Genomic DNA, 18,805 nt, shown 5'->3' with positions numbered 1-18,805 from the left:
AGTCTCTGTTTTGTGATCCTGAAGTGGATTTCATGGATTAGTATACTTTGAAATCATCTCGTGGCTGGCACTTTGCTGGATGTGACCTTGTTCGTGTGAAACATCCTTCTGTTGTTTGTAAGAGACTTGATCATCACAACCATGATGCTGCGAAACAACACTTCAAATTGTCATCACAAGGCGTAATACTGTTGGAATATTTTGTCCTGATATATTTGGAACCATCCTATAATTTAAGGCTGTATTACAAATATAATGGGAAATTCTTCAGATCGAGAAAAAGATGAGGTGAGTGGCACAGACATACAAGACAGTAACAAGTTATCTGAAGAAAAGAAAGTGTTAAGTGATGACCTATCTGCAGACAGGACTGATGTCGATAATACGGAGTCTGTTGGCAAGAATGAGTTGGATAGTAATGAATCTGTTGGCAAGACCATCTTAAACTTTATACAGTCTATTGGCAAAACTGAATCCAATGATAACCAGGCTGAAAAGAAGGCTGAGACAGACAGCTGTCAGAATGTAGGCAAGTCTGAAGCCGACAACAATCAGTCAGGAAGCAAGTCTGAATCAGACAATCAGTCAGGAGGCAAGTCTGAATCAGTCAATCAGTCAGGAGACACGATTGAATATGAAGAGCATTCCAAAAAAGAGACTGATTCAGAAAACTTGCAGCATGTAGAAAATAGCAAGTTGGATGTCAAGAAACAACCTGTTATTAAGCCTGCATTTGACAAGAAACACCCAGCAGCTAAAACTCTATCTGACAAGAAGCAACCGATTACTGACACTGCACCTTCCAATAAATATGTTGCCAAGACAACATCCGACAAGAAACAACATGTTGCCAAGACAACATCAGACAAGAAACAACATGTTGATAAGACTGCATCAGACAAGAAAAAAACAGTTGGCAAGACTGTATCAGATGAGAAACATCCAACTGACAAAACAGCCTCAGATGAAAAACACCCTGCTGGCAAAACTGCCTCAAACAAGAAACATCCGGTTGATAAACCTGCCTCGGACAAGAAGCATCCAGTTGATAAACCTGCCTCAGACAAGAAACATCCAGTTGACAAAACTGCCACAGACAAGAAACATCTAGTTGATAAACCTGTCTCAGACAAGAAACAACCAGTTGATAAACCTGCCTCAGATAAGAAACATCCAGTTGACAAAACTGCCACAGACAAGAGACAACCAGTTGATAAACCTGCCTCAGACAAGAAACATCCAGTTGACAAAACTGCCACAGACAAGAAACAACCAGTTGATAAACCTGCCTCAGACAAGAAACATCCAGTTGACAAAACTGCCACAGACAAGAAACAACCAGTTGATAAACCTGCCTCAGACAAGAAACATCCAGTTGACAAGAGTGCCACAGACAAGAAACAACCAGTTGATAAACCTGCCTCAGACAAGAAACATCCCATTGACAAGAGTGCCACAGACAAGAAACAACCTGTTGACAGGTCTGAATCTGACAAGGATCTATCAGTAGGCAGGAACAAAAGGCAGCAAGACATAAAGCAATCCGAAGGTAAGACTGATGGTGACAAGAATCTTCAGGTAGCCATAACACAGTCAGACCACAATCAGACTGCTTCCAAGGGTCAATCAAACATCAAACAATCTGTTGGTAAGGACCAATCAGAGAGCAAGCAGTCAGTTTGCATCACAAAGTTGAATAACAAACAGTATGGAGGGAAAAGCCAGACGCACAGAACCAAATCAATTGATAATTGTTCCGAAAGGTACTTAAATGCGAACAGTAGACCCAATACTAAACAGCAAATTGTGGGATACATGCATGGAAAAGACATTACAGTTGGTTCAGCTCATCCACAAAACACTGATTTAAACAGAGGACAGAGACATGGATTTAAAAATGCAAGGAAAACAATTTTGAAACATTTTGGAGAAGATTATTCAGAAGTTGGAGCAAGGAATTGTGATAGAACTGGAAATATATTTAAGGGAAACCACACTGTGCACCATCGGGTTAGGTTTCATAATTTGTATCAGGTAAATGAAGAAGATGAGGATGCGGAAGATGAGAATATCAATGTAAATCCAAAGGCTGGGGATGTGATACATAAGTCTTCCATGGCTGGCGTTAGAACTGGCAAGTGGAAATGTTGTGACACAGCTAGTCAACACACTACCATGGGTATAGAAGGCGGTCTTCCCCTCCTGAGAAAAATGCGATTCATCACCTCTATGAATAGAATGACTCGCCAGAAACAGTTAAATGAGGATGAAGACACTGGAATCAGTGGATGGAAAGATGGTGAAACTGCTCATTCTGGTACCACACATAGGAGAAACCCGTCTCTTGATACAGTGGCTCAGAAGAAACAGACTCCAAATGATATTGGCATCTGCGTTCTTGGTGACAGAATTACTGTTTGTAAAGAAGGCCCTGCCACCAAGGAAGGAACTCCTTCAGTTATGGGAGGGTTGCAGTTTGTCACTTCCATGACAAAGATGGCTCATCAAAGACACAATGCACAGAAAGGTGATATTGGATTGAGTAGGAGGAAAGGTAGTAAGACATTTGGCAACAAAGATACCACAGCTGAAAGTGGCTGTCCAGTTATGGGTGGGTTGCACTTTGTCTCTTCTGTTCACAAAATGACACAACAGAAACAGTTAAGAGAGGACAATGACACTGTAGACAGAGAAGTAGCTGCTGCTCACACTCCCCCTACAGTTATAGAACCTGCCCATTTATTTGCAAGGGGAAACTTTGTCACATCCATGAATAGATTGACCCGTCAGAAACAGATCAGGGACGAAGACTGTGACCTTCATGGGGACAGACGTGAAGGAACTTTCAGCAATGAGGCCGCCATGGTGGATAAAGGTGGTCATTCACTTACAGGAGACCTGAACCTTGTCACTACTCTGAATAAAACAACACAAGAAAAAAGGAAAAGAAGGGTACAATCTGTTCACAAAGAAGGTATCACAAATGATGACGCTGGTTCTTCATTGATGGGAGATTTGCATCTGGTCACTTCCATGTTTAAAATGGCCTGGCAGAAAGAGCCTGAGATTGAAGCCAATGACTTGGGTGAAACTATCCAGAAAGATGATACATCTGCTGGAGTAGGCAATCTTCACTTTTCAGAAGTGCTGAGCTCAACCTTGTGTTCTGATAACATAGCTCAACTTAAAACGAACACTAGCCCTGAGCGGAGTGAGGGTGGCATTCATAACACAGATGTCACAGCTGAAGATGATGACCAGCTTCCTACTGACGGACTGAATTTTGTCACCGCTATTAATGCAATGTCCCAACACAAACAGAACAGTGACACGGATCAAAGAGATTGTGAGACAGAACTTAGAGGATCAACTTTAGATAATGAAGATGGTCATCTTGATCTGGAAGGATTTCGTTTTGACTCTGATAGTGATAGTGTATCTAGCCAAGCCACTGAGACAAGTTTTCTGAACATTTCTGAAATGGGCGATGACGGTGATAGGGTGATGGATGGGGACATGGAGCTGAAGTTTGTGGTGAACAACAGTGTGGTCACTCCACAAAGGTATCAGCGGGAGAGGATGAGCTGCTCATTTGATTCCTTGGACATTGACATGTTTTTAGCCAATGAAGCTTACGATGATAATGAGTCTATCTATGTAGACTCCCTGTGTGATCAGACAGATCCATGTACCGAACACGGCTTTAATGAAGAGTTAAAAGACTCCCTGGACATGAGTGACTTCAGTTACAGTGACAATGATTCAAGGCGTGTGCAGGAAACTGTTACGGATGTTAATGTTTCAGAGGTAGGGTGAATGGTTTTAACAGTTTTCTTTTTTTTCACATATATGGGTATCACAGGAATTAACCATAAATAAAACAGTTACTACTTTGTAACCAAAGCAATGCATAGTTAAACTGATAAATGAAATTATTTACTGACAACGGTTTAATTAAAACCATTTTCTTTTTTCTTTTTATTTATATCAACAGTTTCAATGCAAATAGAAGGAAGAAAGGGTGAAAATTTGAAATGGATATTTAAATACATGTGAAATAAAATACTTTCTACATTAATATGTTTAGCTAGATTTCCAGGTCTTAAACTAAAAATGTTCACAAGTATTGTTTTCGTTCTTGTCACTTGTCTAACAGGTCTAAAGAACTTTTCTTTATTTCATGATTTTCTACATTTCTATAACCGACAATAATGTTTAGAGCACACACTTTAGGAAGTGCTTTAGATTATAATTTTTCAACCCCCATTCCTTCTGTACAAAAAAGACTAAACCGATATTTCATGCCTAAGCTCAGCCACAAAAGGGATGAAAGCATTAGTCAGTTATGGTTGCTTCAGGATGCATCATTGCTCCTGGTGAGCAAGATCTGACACATATATATATAGATATGTATATATAACAACCCATTTAACTCTTGTCTCACCCCACCACACCACACCCTGTATGTGACTGCTGAGTGCTGTGTCAGAGACAGCTGTGTCAGAGACATGGGAGGAGGTAGTGTGTTCCTAGTTAAACACCCACACACTGGTGTAAGCATTCCAGCTTATTTGTGGAACAGGGTAGATTTACCAATACACGCCAAGAAATGAATACCGACAAGTCACTTGAAAATACTGTGAGGCCAAAAAATTGGATGTCTATCCTCACCATTGGGTTGTTGATACTTTGATTTTGTTTTAACTCCGGATTAATTAGAAATTGCGTGCCAGCTATATTTGGAACAAATGAACTAGAAAGCCTTTGGTTCACATTGTTGAAAGTAAGGATGGGGTACTAGTCATAGTCCTAATGTTAAAAGGGATATATTTAGGCATCCAAACCCTTGAGGACTACAAGGCCCCCTTCATTTCTAACACTGCTACATTTCCAAGCAAAATGTCAAGAGTGATGTCTGTTATGCAAGACGTGTCTTTATCATTCTGATGTTTTCGTGCACACAAAACCCTATGTATTATGAAGGGTTCCAAGTAATTGCCATTAACCCATGCAGTGATGCTTATGATCAATACCGGGTGGTGTAAGGCCTTGTCTGGCCTGCAGCTACTGCACATGTTTATTGACTTCACAAGACTGTCAGTGTGACATACAGTCAACAGTCATATCCTTGATCCTGATGTGTCACAAGTTGACATCATTTACAACTTCTGTCTCAGACTGCCCTCCTTCAATTTACGATGTTGCCGATATGGTGGAATGATGAATGACACTTGTTGAATATATGTTACCTTGATGTATCAGTTTTGCTGATGGCATGCTAAAAATTGTGAATATAAGTATGATTGACTTTAATGTCAGGGTGTAACCATGTGTTTAATACACAGGTTTGACTTAGCTAGGCCTAAGAAATAAATCTGTTTTTGTGATGACAACACAAGGCGAAATGATATAGGGTGACTGTTGAATCTGTCAAGTTTTGATATGTCTTTCTGTCAATAATAATCATAGTTTGAAAGTAACTTTTTCAGAGACTAGTATAATTCAGGAAGGACTGCCTAAAAGTAGAATGACATATCTCCATATCCTTATAAAAAGTTGAATAGAATACTGATACTTTGAAAACTCATATTTGAATTTATGGATATATTTAGCAAACTGGGCACAAAACTAAATTCAAGTTGTTCTGGTTATTTACTCATAAGATAATCAAACACAACAATGTCATACGGGTTCGAATCTCATTCGATGTGTTTCATTGAGTTAAAGTTGATTATGTGTTTTCAGTAGATTCTTCTTTTACAAGAAACAAGTGGATGGAAACTGTTTCATACTTATAAACCCGTACATTTTTGTTTGCAGGCCAAGCTGAGAGCTTCACTGTCATGGATTTTACATAAGGCATATCGGGATTCCATACCGGCCGAGTTCAAGGATCCATTTTACGAAACAGATCAGGTATGACTTGCACATGATTTAGAATATTGTCACATGCATTGATAAATTCTTTTGCTTTTCTACCTACTTGCGGGACACATGAGCAAGCCATCTCAAGGACAGAGTTGCATGCCTCACCTTTGCCAGGATCTTCTGGTCATGGATTTCAGATTCAACCTGCTAATGATCACTAGTCTGTCTGCATTCTATTCAGACTTGTCCGTCTAACCAAAGTGGTGAACACTCTCAACCTTCATCACTTTGGACTTTCTCCCACATTCCATGATAAAAGTTCTGAAGTACTGTTCAAAACAGTGTTGAACCTAATTTTGATCATACGTTATCATTGTGTGATTGCAGTCGAACAAGTGGATAAGTGGTTTAAAATTCTTATATATCATTGCCCTCTGGATATTCTGGTCAAGGCTTGATGACATTATCTTAGAAAAAAGACTAGACGGTTTGTGAGAGATAGGTGCCAACCCTTTCACCTGATGCTAGTCATATCATTGTTGATGTAATTGAACTTTGGTCTCCATAGCCTGACTCTCTAGCTAATATTGTCAGTCTCTATGCTTCACCTACCCATATATAATTCAAACGGTCCTGCTTGAGCCTTCTTCAGTTCTTGTTTGTGCTTTAAATTGATTTATTGAGTCAGACATTTGTGGTGAAGTTTGTCGGCAGTGTTCCTACAGTCATCTCTAAACTGTATATTGTGTTTTAATGTGGGTACCCTGGTAGAGATTGATTCATATTTTTCACGCATGCTTTGAGGAAAGGCATATGTAATTGTGAGAGCAGCTGATCCAAGTAACTTAAAGTGAAGATTTGGGAATGATCATATTATCAATCTCTTGTGAGTTCATCTCAACCTTACATGCCACTCTCATTGATTTTGGGTTGTTTGTTTTTTTGGTTTTTTTTAACGCTGCAATCAGTAATATTCCAGCTGTTTGACAGCTGCCTTTAAATAATTGAGTCTCAACCAGACAGTCCAGTGATCCATCATGTTTGCAACGATCCACACTGTCTGGGTACGATAACACGTAAATCAACCAGTCGATTTGGCCCTGAATGTGAGCATGGTAAGTCCATAGGTTGCTGGGGACTTATTCTAACCCTTGTGGCCACTGTGGAAGAAGCTGACAGAATGCTGATTACATCAAGAATTATACTTCTATCTAATGTTAGACATTTACCTTGTTCATGTAACATCCTTATGTGGTATGTCTTTTCAGGGAGCATGGCAGATGAAACCTCACCTTGTTCGACTTCTGACATCCAGCGAGATTTACTGTCAAGCATGCACCAATATGTTTCCCAACAGATCATCGCAATGGCAGGGTGAGAAAAAATCTTTCACTATACCCCCAGATTCAATGTTGTCCTTGAACACTTGTGTGATGTTGTATTCAGTTATTATATCCTTGAGACTTGCGCCTCTTGAGTTTAAATCTAGGGATCACTTCAGTCTTCAACTTTTGGTGGTAAAAATTGACAAGGACCCCCTGACTTTCAGGCTTAATTTCAAACACTCTTCAGCATCAGCATCAGCATCAGCACCATGCATACATGTGCTTGAGTGTTTGGTAAATGTCTCCTACCTCAATAAGCTGATAGGCCGCGATGTGACTGAAATATCATTATGTTCAAAGGGGGGTAAAATCCAACTGAACTTGATTACAGGTGATTGATTGGTTACTCTATACCTATCTTGTCTATGTATTCATGAATTGACTGAATGTTGAGCAGGTCACTGGAGCATCATCCAGGTGTTGTCTCGGAAAGGCATCTATGTAACTGGCTCAGACGACTCCACAGTCACTGAAACTGTTCTCATCCAGACAGCCCCATTTAATATGGTAAGTACATGTAGTTGTTTACTTACACTCTTAGTAGGGGTTCCAAGGTTAGAGTGATCCTAAGTAAGCTTTGCTGGTTATTGTTACTAGAATGGATTGGGTGACTTAATGGGACATTGCTATCACTATCTGTCACCCACTAGTTTGTCTGGCCAACACATATTCATGGTGCCGGGATGTGGCTGGATTATTGTTGACTGCGATGTATCACAACAAACAAACCATACAGTCACACATGTTCTTTGACAGTCATTCCCTTTCTAATTTTGTATCAGCAATACCATATGATGAAATTGAGTAAAATCCCTTATAAATAAAAGTGTGAGAGTAAATATTACACTAACTTGAACTGCATAATTAGTTTCGCATCAGTGAAATACATGGAGGTTAAGTTATTTAAGAAGTTAATTTAGTTAAGGACACCTGTTTAATATACCTTTCATTGGTGTTAACACTTATGTTAACTGATGTGAAAACAAAATATCTTTGAAGTATTATTAAAATTAATTGACATTCTTGTCAAAATGTATCACTGGTTATAATTGTGTTTCCATGACACTGAGATGAAGATGTTTGTTCAGGATGCCCATGTGTCGCTGATGACCTCACTCATGGTGGCCTACACATGTGAACACGTCACAGTTGAAAGGGTCGTGCAGGCAGTAAGGTATGTAACTCAGTTTAAGTGGAGCTGTGTTAATTGTGCAATTATCTCAATAGAACAGTGTTTCTGAACTATTTCCTTTTTGTATTCTTGTCCAAATATGATTTTGGAAGTAAAGGGTACCTTTTAGTTGTATTGACAAGAGGCACTATAATGGTCATAGATGAATAAAGGCTTGTATTTCTTTAAAAGAATTTATGTTTGAGTCAAAACACTTCAAGCTGTATGGGTTGAGATAATGTAGATAATTCAGTAACTTTGCTTTTTCAAGACGACTTACGACATTCAATGCTTCAAGTGAGCTACCGTCAGGTGCTGAGGATACTGTGATGTTCTGGATCAACAAGGTGTGCTCCGTGGCCCAGAGCCGAGACCCCAAGTCTCAGCATGTGCTCCAAGGGGAGACGAGCCAGAAAGTAAGTTGAGGAGCCCACTGGATGTCTTGGTAGAACGGGACCCCTATTGTTTTGTGCCTTCAGAAAGGGCCACTTGGTAGTCATTGTTGGAAAATATCATCCATTGCAATTTGTGCTAGGTTCAACTTTGTTGTGTCTGAAGATGGCTATATCATAACTTGAAGCACACTATTGAAGCCTAGTGGTTTAGGTTTAAACAAATTACTGAATCTTAATTTTGAAAAAAAATATACCATATACTTTGATAGAAATCAGCTCAATCTAGCCTGAAAGTCCATTACAGTAGTCTCCCTCAACCTCAAACTCCTCAACCAAAAATGTAATGATTATTCAAACCTCATTTGAAGTAAGGAAAAGAACATATGGATGTCAACTTCTATTATGAGGAAAACGTTTCGGAGTGAAGGAGTAAGCATATACTCCGAAACGTTGTGTTCCTCATTATAAAGAAGTTGACATCCATATATTCTCTTTCTTATGTGAATCAATTAATTCACATGTACACAATGTCCTAGTTCATCAATACATTGTAACAAAAACAATCATTGAAAGCACACTGAGTTCAGAATTTAACTATTGCTAAACATACACATGAATTAATGTTCTTTGATGATTTGGTAAAATGTGTTCAATTAGCGTGATTAGCAATGATCGGTTTTAACAATGATCACAAGATAATCGGGCATTGTCAGGTGTAACCATGATGTTTTCACAATCAGTAACTGCCCGGTGAGGATTACCGTATTTTCTTGAGTATAGTGCGCACTTTTTTTCGGAAAAACACAGCTGTGTAGAAGGGGGTGCGCATTATACACGAATTATGAGTTTGGATGTTTTTTCCTCCCATGGAAAGACATTACGTACCGTGAGCACGAAACACCGGCAATACCATGTCAACAAATCCATACTGAAGTACGCAAAATAATTATGTAATTACACTGTCTGTCTATAAAAAGTGTTCTTTGTATTTCTGGACTTATGTTTGTAACTTACTTCATTAATTTTATTCAAAATTCCTTATAATATTGTTTTTATTAATTTCGGCGAAATCGTGTGTGAAGCGATCGGAAGATCGCACAACTCACCGTTATTAACAGCAACCACGGTCAGAATACCGCTATTGACGCCTTGAAACGAACTTTAGTTGACAGAGAATGGATACATATATCATAAATGACATACTTTGACTCGTTAAAAGTCATATTTGTTTTTGTTTGACGATTCTATGTCAACATGAAATTCTCGCGCTCACGTGCTCACGTGCGCGTGAGCCTTGACGGTGACTGGTCAGACATGTTCCATGTAAAAAATAATACCCGGGAATAGCGATCAGCTGCTTCGCTTAGGGTTATTATTATTTTAAATATGTTTAGTAAAGGCTGCATATAATTAAGAAAATAATGGAATATATTATTCCTGATAAATAAAATAGTTTCAGATACAATTGTTGCCGATCCTTGCATTAAAAATCCTATAAAGTTATATCACTGGGTGTGTCTTGACCGAATCACCGGTCGATTCCAAGAAAACGTGTGTACAGCTGATTGCTGTTTCCGGCTTAGTTTACGAGAAAATACACAAGGTAATCTAAATCCCTAGATATAAAACAATGCCTAGCAGAACAATAAATACTATTTAAACGGTAAATAAACATGTCTGGTGATTTTTTATCTCAAATTTCGAATTTGTACTAACGAAGTTTCTCAGCACCCGTTCGTTTGCCGGACTTCGCTGAAAGGGTACGGTGTAAATTTTTTCTGCGCATAATATACAAATTTCTTTTTTTCCAAAATATTGAACCCGCTAGAGGGGGGTGCGCATTATACATGGGTGCGCACTATACTCAAGAAAATACGGTAAGCCAATGGCAGATTCTTAGAAAAGACAAGGATTAGGTAAACTGAGTTCAAGCAGACAAGGGGCGGTCAGGTAGCCTAGTGGTTAAAGCGTTCGCTCGTCACGCCGAAGACCCGGGTTCGATTCCCGACATGGGTACAATGTGTGAAGCTCATTTCTGGTGTCCCCGGCCGTGATATTGCTGGAATATTGCTAAAAGCGGCGTAAAACCATACTCACTCACTCAAGCAGACAAGGTTGCTTAACTGCTTCAGTGAATGGAACTGCATTGCTTTTTCATGTGGGGTGAATGTAACTTAGCTGACACTGACATGGCTGATTGGAAAGGCGTCGTGCATCAGAAAGTGTTAGTGGATTTTGATCGCCGACTTTTACATTGTTTATGAGTTCCAGTTTTTTTAATGAAAATATGCTATTACATGAAATATATAATGATGCATGGTTGTTACTATGTGCTGTGAAAACATCATGGTCGAGTAAGACAAAATTGTTATGGATGAGCAACTTCTTTATTACAACTGGGCGACGTTTCGGTGTAGATTCTAACACCGTTATCAAGCAAATTATAACAGTGTTAGAATCTACACCGAAACGTCGTCCAATTGTAATAAAAAAGTTGCTCATCCATAACAATTTTGTCTTAGTTACCATTCCAACTTCTAAATGCCACTGAAAGAAGTTATCATGGTTGAGGATGGTGAGAATAAGGAATTGAAAAAAATATTGGTTACATGTTTTCTATGTGTGCCTTGAATCACACGATTTCTCTAACATGAAGGGTTTGTCCCTTCACGTTTGAAATAGAGCAAGTCAAGATTAATGATTAATAATGATCAGCTTGAAAAAGTCTGTTGTATAACTTCAAACGACCCTTTTACCTAACCTAGGGTAACAGAAGCTCTGAAATTCCTTGAAATTATTATTTATAACCTTGTTTACTTGCAGGTGCGTATTGTGAGTCGAACACCTGTGGGAGAGCCAGCACAAGCTCCTGTGATACATGATCTAATGGCTGACCTCAGTGATGGCTGTTCTCTTGCTGTACTGGTCAGCTTCTACTGCCCAAACCTGCTCAGCTATAGTGGTAAGTTAACATACGTCCCTCTTAGAATCCTTGGACAGTGTCCCAGTGTTCCATGCTTGTTGTACAATGGATGTATGTGAAAGACAAGGTTGTCATGTTTACCATCTCATTAAAGTATATCCATGATTGATGTCACAAATGTGGTCAGAAATCAATGACTTTACTCTTCATTTTCTTGTTTCCATGCTTGTAACAGCTGACGGAAGACCCATAGCTACAATGCATGACCTGACCCACTGCAAGGTAGCTTACGCCGAGTGGGTCATTGCTCATCATATCAACCACTGGTTTTCCTTTTGCACTTGGTGCATCCTTACCCCTGTGTGTCCCCTTTGGGATTCCGGGGTAGAACTGGTCCCCAGCAACCTATGCTGGTCGTAATGGGCGACCAAATGGTCAGAATTGGTGTATTCGTTAAAAGCGTCAGAGACACATGGATCATTGCTCACAATATCTTTCACCAGGTTGTCTTGTCCAGACTTGATTATTTACAGGCGGCCATCATATTGCTGAGTGCAGCATAACCTGGGTATGAATTATGGGGACCTGGGTATGAATTTGTCTCCAGCACTGTATTGCTGGGTGACGAACTTGGGTCAGGCTGTCAGGGACATTGCTCATTCTTTTTGTCTGGTTGCCTTGCACACAGTTATTTACAGGTTGTACTAAAGGTCACATATGGCTGACTGTTTGTTGTTTAATGCCATACTCAGCATTATTCTACCTGTATGATGGCAGTATGACTCTAAATAATTGATTCCTAGTCCAGACTATCCAGTGATTGACATGAGAATCAATCTATGTAATTGGGATACGATGACATGCATCAACCAAGTCAGCGAACCTGATGACCCGATCCCATTTGTAGCCCCTTACGACAAGCATGGATTGCTGAAGACCTATTCTAACCCGAATCTTCTTGGGTTTATCGTTTACTGCAGCACAAAACAACATTCACTCAGTACATGCCTTTTCACAAAACAATAGAGCCAAACTGCACCCAGTGTTTTAAGCTCACACAAAAATAGAGTCACACGTAACAGTGAAATCATGAAAATATATTCACTTCTTCCCATTCCATTGTTTATTCAGATATTTGCCTGAAGGAGAACCTGGGTATTGCGGACTCGCTGTACAACTTGCGACTGGTGAAGACGTTCTGTGAACACAACATGCCGGCTGGGTGCTTCCCCTTCACCTATGAAGACCTCCTATATACACCCCACACACTCCGAGAAAACATCCTAGCCTTTCTGGGAGAACTCTTCTACTGGTTTGAAATACAAAAGTTTGATGGTAATTGTCAGTACTCGTACATTGCATGATGTAAATGTTCTGACTCATTTTTGTATTCTCTCTTCTTTTTCCCCACCCCATGATATGGCTTATGGCTTATGGCTTATAATGTGAGGGGATGTGGTGCCGTTTGTTATTGTGGGGGTTGGGGGTTATTTGTCATCTTCTGAAGGACTCTTGTTTACCATGTGGGAACTTAGCTATGCATGTATTTGGGAAATGTCTCAGTTACCCTAAAGACCGCCTCAGTGGTCCAGAGGTAGAGCGCCCCCCCCCCCCCCCCCCCCCCACGCAGAGAGCAGAAGGTCGGGGGTTCGATCCCCGTCTGCGTCATACCAAAAGATGTTAAAAGATGGTACTTGTTGTTACCCTGTCTGGCGCTCGGCATTAAGGGTCTAAAACAAGGACTGGTCAGCTCGGAGTCAGTATACTGTGACTGAGTGGGGTATTCATGTTAAATTGCGGCATGGTATCTCAGTGTGCTAGCACTATACATCCGCATCAGTCCGGACTAGTACAAGCAGCCACACAGACACACGTGCATGCACGTCGCGATATAAGTGCAATAATCTTGGACGCGACGTTAAACCCAATTTCACCTCACCTCACCTCACCTCACCTCACCTCACCTCACCTCACCTCACCTCACCAGTTACTATAAACTAAGTGCCTGATTTATACAAATGAAGAATTTGATTTGAATAGCATAATGAAGCAAAAGATCTACCCTTATACCGATTGACTGATCACTGTATAACTCCGTATTGTTCTGTTATTAATTCCACTTTTAGCAATTCCAGGGCCAAAAAAAGTTCCGTAGTACCTCCATAGTACCTGTCAGAATAGCCCACTGATGGAAGGGATCATTGATCCTGCTGTCAAGGGCTGGTTCGCAGGCCCAAACTTGATTAAATTCAGGATCCCATCATATAGCTGCAATATTGCTTACGTTCACTCAATTTGATAAATGTCAGTGGTAGGTTGTTGAAACTAAACAGTATTGCAACTAAGTTGTGAGTGTGTGAGTGTGAGTGTGTACTAAAGTGGATGTGCTTGTCTCCCCCTTGTCCAGGATCCCGGCCCAGCACTGGCCAGGCTCTGTCAGGTGTGCCACAAGTCAGCAACGCCACCAAGCGCAGCTTCCACCAGGCAGAGGATACACGATTAACCAGTACCCCGGAGCTCAACAAAGCCACAAGTCCATCGTGAGTCATGCAGCTTGTATTGGAGACAATTTGCCTCAGACAATCTTAACAAAGACAAAGGAATCATGGATGTTCCTTAAGTTTAGGGTTTGTGGGAGAATTTAATAAAAGTATAATTTATTGTTCTTTGGAATTGGGAGGATTGAGATCAAGAGAGCATGCTGTGAGATATTATGGATTTGCCCTCCCTGCTGAATTAATGGTGTAAAATCCAAGCCTTAGATCTTGATTGCTTTTATTGCTTCATGAGGAAGAGAAAATTTAAGCTTCTAGTTATTGATTTTATTACATTAGATGAATATTAAGTGCAGTTTGGAAAGAAAAACTAACCAAAAAGGTCAACTTTCTGGCACCAGGTTCCTGAGGATGTGTTCCACTCAGTGATATCAAAGCTGGGACAGCACAGCGGTCAAGTGTCAGAATATATCATCACACAGAGAACTGGGACATAACAAAAGCTTGTAAACTATTTGGAAAGATCATAAACTGTGAGAAGTAGAACATTCATTTCTGCTGACATTACCCTCTATCACCTGTAACAATCTGACTAACTTTACCAGGGGTAGAATGTTTTGATTGAAGAAATTCCAGATGCCATTTCTACTGTTTCTAGATCGGGAATTCCACCAAGACAGGGACCATTGTTACACAAGCGACACCAAGGCAAGACAGGTGTCAATGAAGAAGAACCTGTTCGATACTTAGGTTTGTTTCATTTTTCAGTTGAGAAAATATAATAAGTAAGGATTCAGGATGGTAACAAACCAAGACCAATTTAATTTCTTGTTTCATAGAAATTTGCGCACGTCGAGAAACAGGCGACAAGCATTGTTTAAAGTGGCATTTAATTATTTTATTTTTTTAAATTCTTGTCTTAATCATGTGTTACTTTTTCATGATCGTAGGCAGTCTGGCCCAAGCTGGAACAAATTGATGTTATGTTTATGTAATTACTGCTATATAGAACCACCGAAACACCCTCGTAGAGCACACTCCCTTAGCTCACCCCAGGAGAGAGACACCATCCGACAGTCTGTGATAGCCTGGGAGGACCCTGTGTCCCCAACACACAGGTAGGCTGGACGTGTAATATATAGTAGTTGGGGATTAGCATCAGTCATGTCAGCTTAGTCAAATAGTTCAATAATGTATTTAACATTTTTCAAGCTATTCTTTGTTTACTACCTCTCAGCCATTTTAAATAAAAATTGTTAAGCGTGCCCAAAGCCTCAATGTGATGAATATTGTAATCAGATGTAGAACTAAATTCAGCATATTTTGGAGTGTGGTTTCAATATAATTGTTTTTCAGAGATGTACCCTATTATCTTTTTGATTTCACGTTTCCAATCATTCTCTTGATTTCTCCAATTTCACAGTTTACCAACATTGTAACAAGGCATGATGACCTGTAGAACAACAACATAGTTCTATTATCAATTTAATATTTTAATACTGTTTTGTTTACAGGCAACAAGGCATGAAGACACCAGTTAACCAGAGTCAGGACAGTCAAAGTAGTGCACTCCTGGCAAATGTCAGCATTGACTCGGAACTCAATGAAAGCTTTACTGATGACCAGCTTGGTAGCATGAATTTTGACTTGGACAAAAGTCAGTCGCCACAGCCAACATTTAGTGATCGACAAACTGTGCCATCAAACCTGCTTGATCCAAGTCACCCTGATTATTTAGAGATAGAGAGTGTCAACTCGCGTCAGTCAAATATGAACAGTTCAAGGAGTGAAAAGCTGGAACCTTTAATGCCAGCTATTATTCGTCCTGCAAAAGAAAAACATTCAAATCACACCAAAGCCCAAGAAAGAGGTGATCCTTTTCTAAGAAAGAAATCAACATCACCAACAAAGCCAAGAAAGTCCCGTAGTTCACCTGTCAGCAGCTCGGTGACACCCAGTCAAGGGGACATAACTGTTGAAGCTGTGGTGACTCTTCCAGGAGATAGTAGTCAAGTGATGAGTAGTGATGAAACTGTTGTGACACCTCTCCCTGACGACCTGCTGACAGCTCGGTCAGGGGATGGGGACTGTGATAGCCCTGACTCTCAGCAGAAAGGTTTCGAAGCATTCTATATAAATCCAGAGATCTCTGTGGAGGTTTCATTGCCTCCTGTGTCAAGTCAGTCTCCCAGGGCACTTAGCGCAGGTTCGCACTCGGACGAAAGTGAGGTGACTGCTAGTTACACAATCGACCAAACTCATACATTAGAAACTGCTAGAGCAGCTGGGATTCCTGTTGTTCAGAGTGGAGATGGTGTTCATATTCGGAGGACAACCTCTCGGGATGGTTCAGTGTCGAGCAGTAGAAGCTCAGGGGACTTCTCGGATCATGAATCACATAAGATACATCTTGATCATAAAGCTAGAGAGACAGCTGACTTGAAAACCTCTCTTTCGTTTCCTTCACGAAATCGTCAATCCCCAGACGTTGTAGACACCCAAAAACCTAAACTTGTGATCACTGACCAACTGCCAAAGACATTGGCTCAAACACTGGCTAACAAAGATAAACGGCCTCTTACTACAAACTTTGCTGAAATCAAACGAATTAAGGAGACTTATGGAAATATTGATAATTCTGGTTTGGTGTATATGCAGAATGGCCAAGAACCAAAAGGAAATGGAAATACAAATACGCTCAAATCAGCTTTTTATAGGAAACAAAATGAACCAGGGGGAAAGAAAACAACTTTTGCAACACTGCCAAATGAAACCACATGGATAGCCCAGAGAGCATCGCAGGCCTCAGCAGCTCAAGCTCAGAGCAATGGAGCTGAATCCCAGCCTGTGTCATCCGAACTCTCTCAGCTGAGGATGAAGCTTGATGAGAAGAGGAAGGAGATTGAGAAGAAAAAACAAAGAATGGAGATGCAACAAAACAAGATGAGACGGAGGCTGGGGAAGGATGCGTTCTACAGGGTAGTGTCACGGCACATGGATGATGTACCTGATGGCACAACAGCTCAAGCGGTTCCTGGTGATAGAACTGCATCTGAGATCGGGGAGATGCTCGGACATCAAGTCCCTGGGGCCACTGATGCTCACAGGCCAACATCTTTTGTAGATCCTTCCTCACATGCTGCTCAGAGGTCAAGGCCATTTTCACGAGAAGGAATTCAACAAACTATAGACAATGTTCGAAAGAAGTGGTTCAAGGAGGATGATTTAGTTGGTGGGGCAAGACCTCCAGATGATGAGTGTATGACTTTAAGCCAAGAGGAAAAACTGGGCCCACTTTTACATGTACAATCTCAGCCAGTTCCTTCTCCTCCTTCACAGGCAATGACAGATAGTCAGCATAGCACTAGTAGTCAACACAGCACAGGCAGCCAACCTGAGTCATTTGAAGTTTACGATTCATCTCTGGATAAGCTCAATAAGAGTTTAACAGATCTCCAGGGTGAAATAGCAAGGCTGTCATTACAACAGGAGCAGATAAAATTCCTTCAGTCGCCCCAGGGCTATGCCCAAGCCGACATGCAGATGCACCTACAAGGTGGACCCATGACAAATGTTTCCAACATCCCACCCCAGTCTTTTCCCAAACAGACTGGTTACACCACACCTCCTCAGCAAGTCACACAGATGGGGCAGGGAGGACCTCATCAGCCATATGCGATGCAACCAGCTCACACCGGTCAGAACCAGTTTGTGCCAGGAGCTGGTAGTCAAGGGTTCCCTGCTCCTGCAACGTCTCAGATGTACGGAGCCCAGTCAGCTTCACAGAAACATGTGCCATACCAGCCTTCTCAGTCACTTCCATATGCCAGTCCCATCATGGCGGCTACGAGCTACCAACCGGTTTCCCAACCCACCTCCAGCCATCATATTCCTCAGTACTCGACAATGGGATCTCAAATGCCCACTTCTACCCACCATCCTTTGCCTACTTCTACCCCCATCCCACCCTCGGCACTGTCGACAGAGCGAAAGATCCCCACCCCTCCTGGTTATACTCTCCCCCCTCACTCTCCAGATGCCCAGCCCAATGCTGACACTGCCTCAGAAGATAGCTCTTCCACCCAGGACACCATGGCCAATGGGAATGGATTCTTTGTTTCATTTGGGGATGAGACACCTAAGAGAGCAAAACCCAAACTTGGCAAGGACAGGACAAAGAAGGAGCAAAAACCGGAAACACCTGTTTCCAATCCAGCATCAGCAGCGCCTCAAGCAGCAGCAGCACCTGCAGCATTGGCATCTTCTTCCTTGCCAGCCTCTGCTTCACCATCTTTCTCCAATACCAGTGCACCATCACAGCCGCCACCCAGTGTGCATACAAACCATCACACTGCAAATACTGGCTTTGTGATTGAAGAACGGGAACTCACTCCAGATAAGGTAAGCATAGTTGTCCATGCAGTACAGTATGATCATGATGATAAAGTTTATCAGTAGTTCAGGTGAATGAATGCTACCATCATATAAATAGATAATAGTTGGCATTTACATGAGTTACATGATTGAATGTTGCAATAATTAAAATATTTTACATCACTGTATTCTAA

At 40.9% G+C, this 18,805-nt stretch overlaps 1 protein-coding gene across 7 annotated transcripts in view; it reads left to right on the top strand.

The window, feature by feature from the left end:
- The window catches only part of LOC139476502 (calmodulin-regulated spectrin-associated protein 1-like), a 67,977-nt gene that overhangs the window by 37,622 nt on the left and 11,550 nt on the right, over positions 1 to 18,805 (top strand). For 4 of the 7 annotated variants that reach the window (XM_071259417.1, XM_071259416.1, XM_071259414.1 and 1 more), the window contains exons 1-12: positions 2,199 to 3,807; positions 5,821 to 5,916; positions 7,137 to 7,242; positions 7,651 to 7,760; positions 8,342 to 8,427; positions 8,696 to 8,840; positions 11,643 to 11,781; positions 12,874 to 13,077; positions 14,150 to 14,282; positions 14,896 to 14,987; positions 15,247 to 15,355; positions 15,752 to 18,638. In XM_071259417.1, coding sequence (XP_071115518.1) covers positions 2,212 to 3,807; positions 5,821 to 5,916; positions 7,137 to 7,242; positions 7,651 to 7,760; positions 8,342 to 8,427; positions 8,696 to 8,840; positions 11,643 to 11,781; positions 12,874 to 13,077; positions 14,150 to 14,282; positions 14,896 to 14,987; positions 15,247 to 15,355; positions 15,752 to 18,638 — 5,703 coding nt within the window. In that variant the 5' untranslated portion in view covers positions 2,199 to 2,211. Of the gene's footprint in view, positions 1 to 87; positions 3,808 to 5,820; positions 5,917 to 7,136; positions 7,243 to 7,650; positions 7,761 to 8,341; positions 8,428 to 8,695; positions 8,841 to 11,642; positions 11,782 to 12,873; positions 13,078 to 14,149; positions 14,283 to 14,895; positions 14,988 to 15,246; positions 15,356 to 15,751; positions 18,639 to 18,805 lie in introns of those variants that run through there. The other 3 variants (XM_071259418.1, XM_071259415.1, XM_071259411.1) reach the window with 2 other exon arrangements.

Source organism: Haliotis cracherodii, unplaced genomic scaffold (assembly GCF_022045235.1).
Source record: "Haliotis cracherodii isolate W230 unplaced genomic scaffold, xgHalCrac1.p SCAF_1, whole genome shotgun sequence".
Taxonomy (NCBI): Eukaryota; Metazoa; Mollusca; class Gastropoda; order Lepetellida; family Haliotidae; genus Haliotis; species Haliotis cracherodii.
This window is presented reverse-complemented; position numbering and strand designations above follow the sequence as displayed.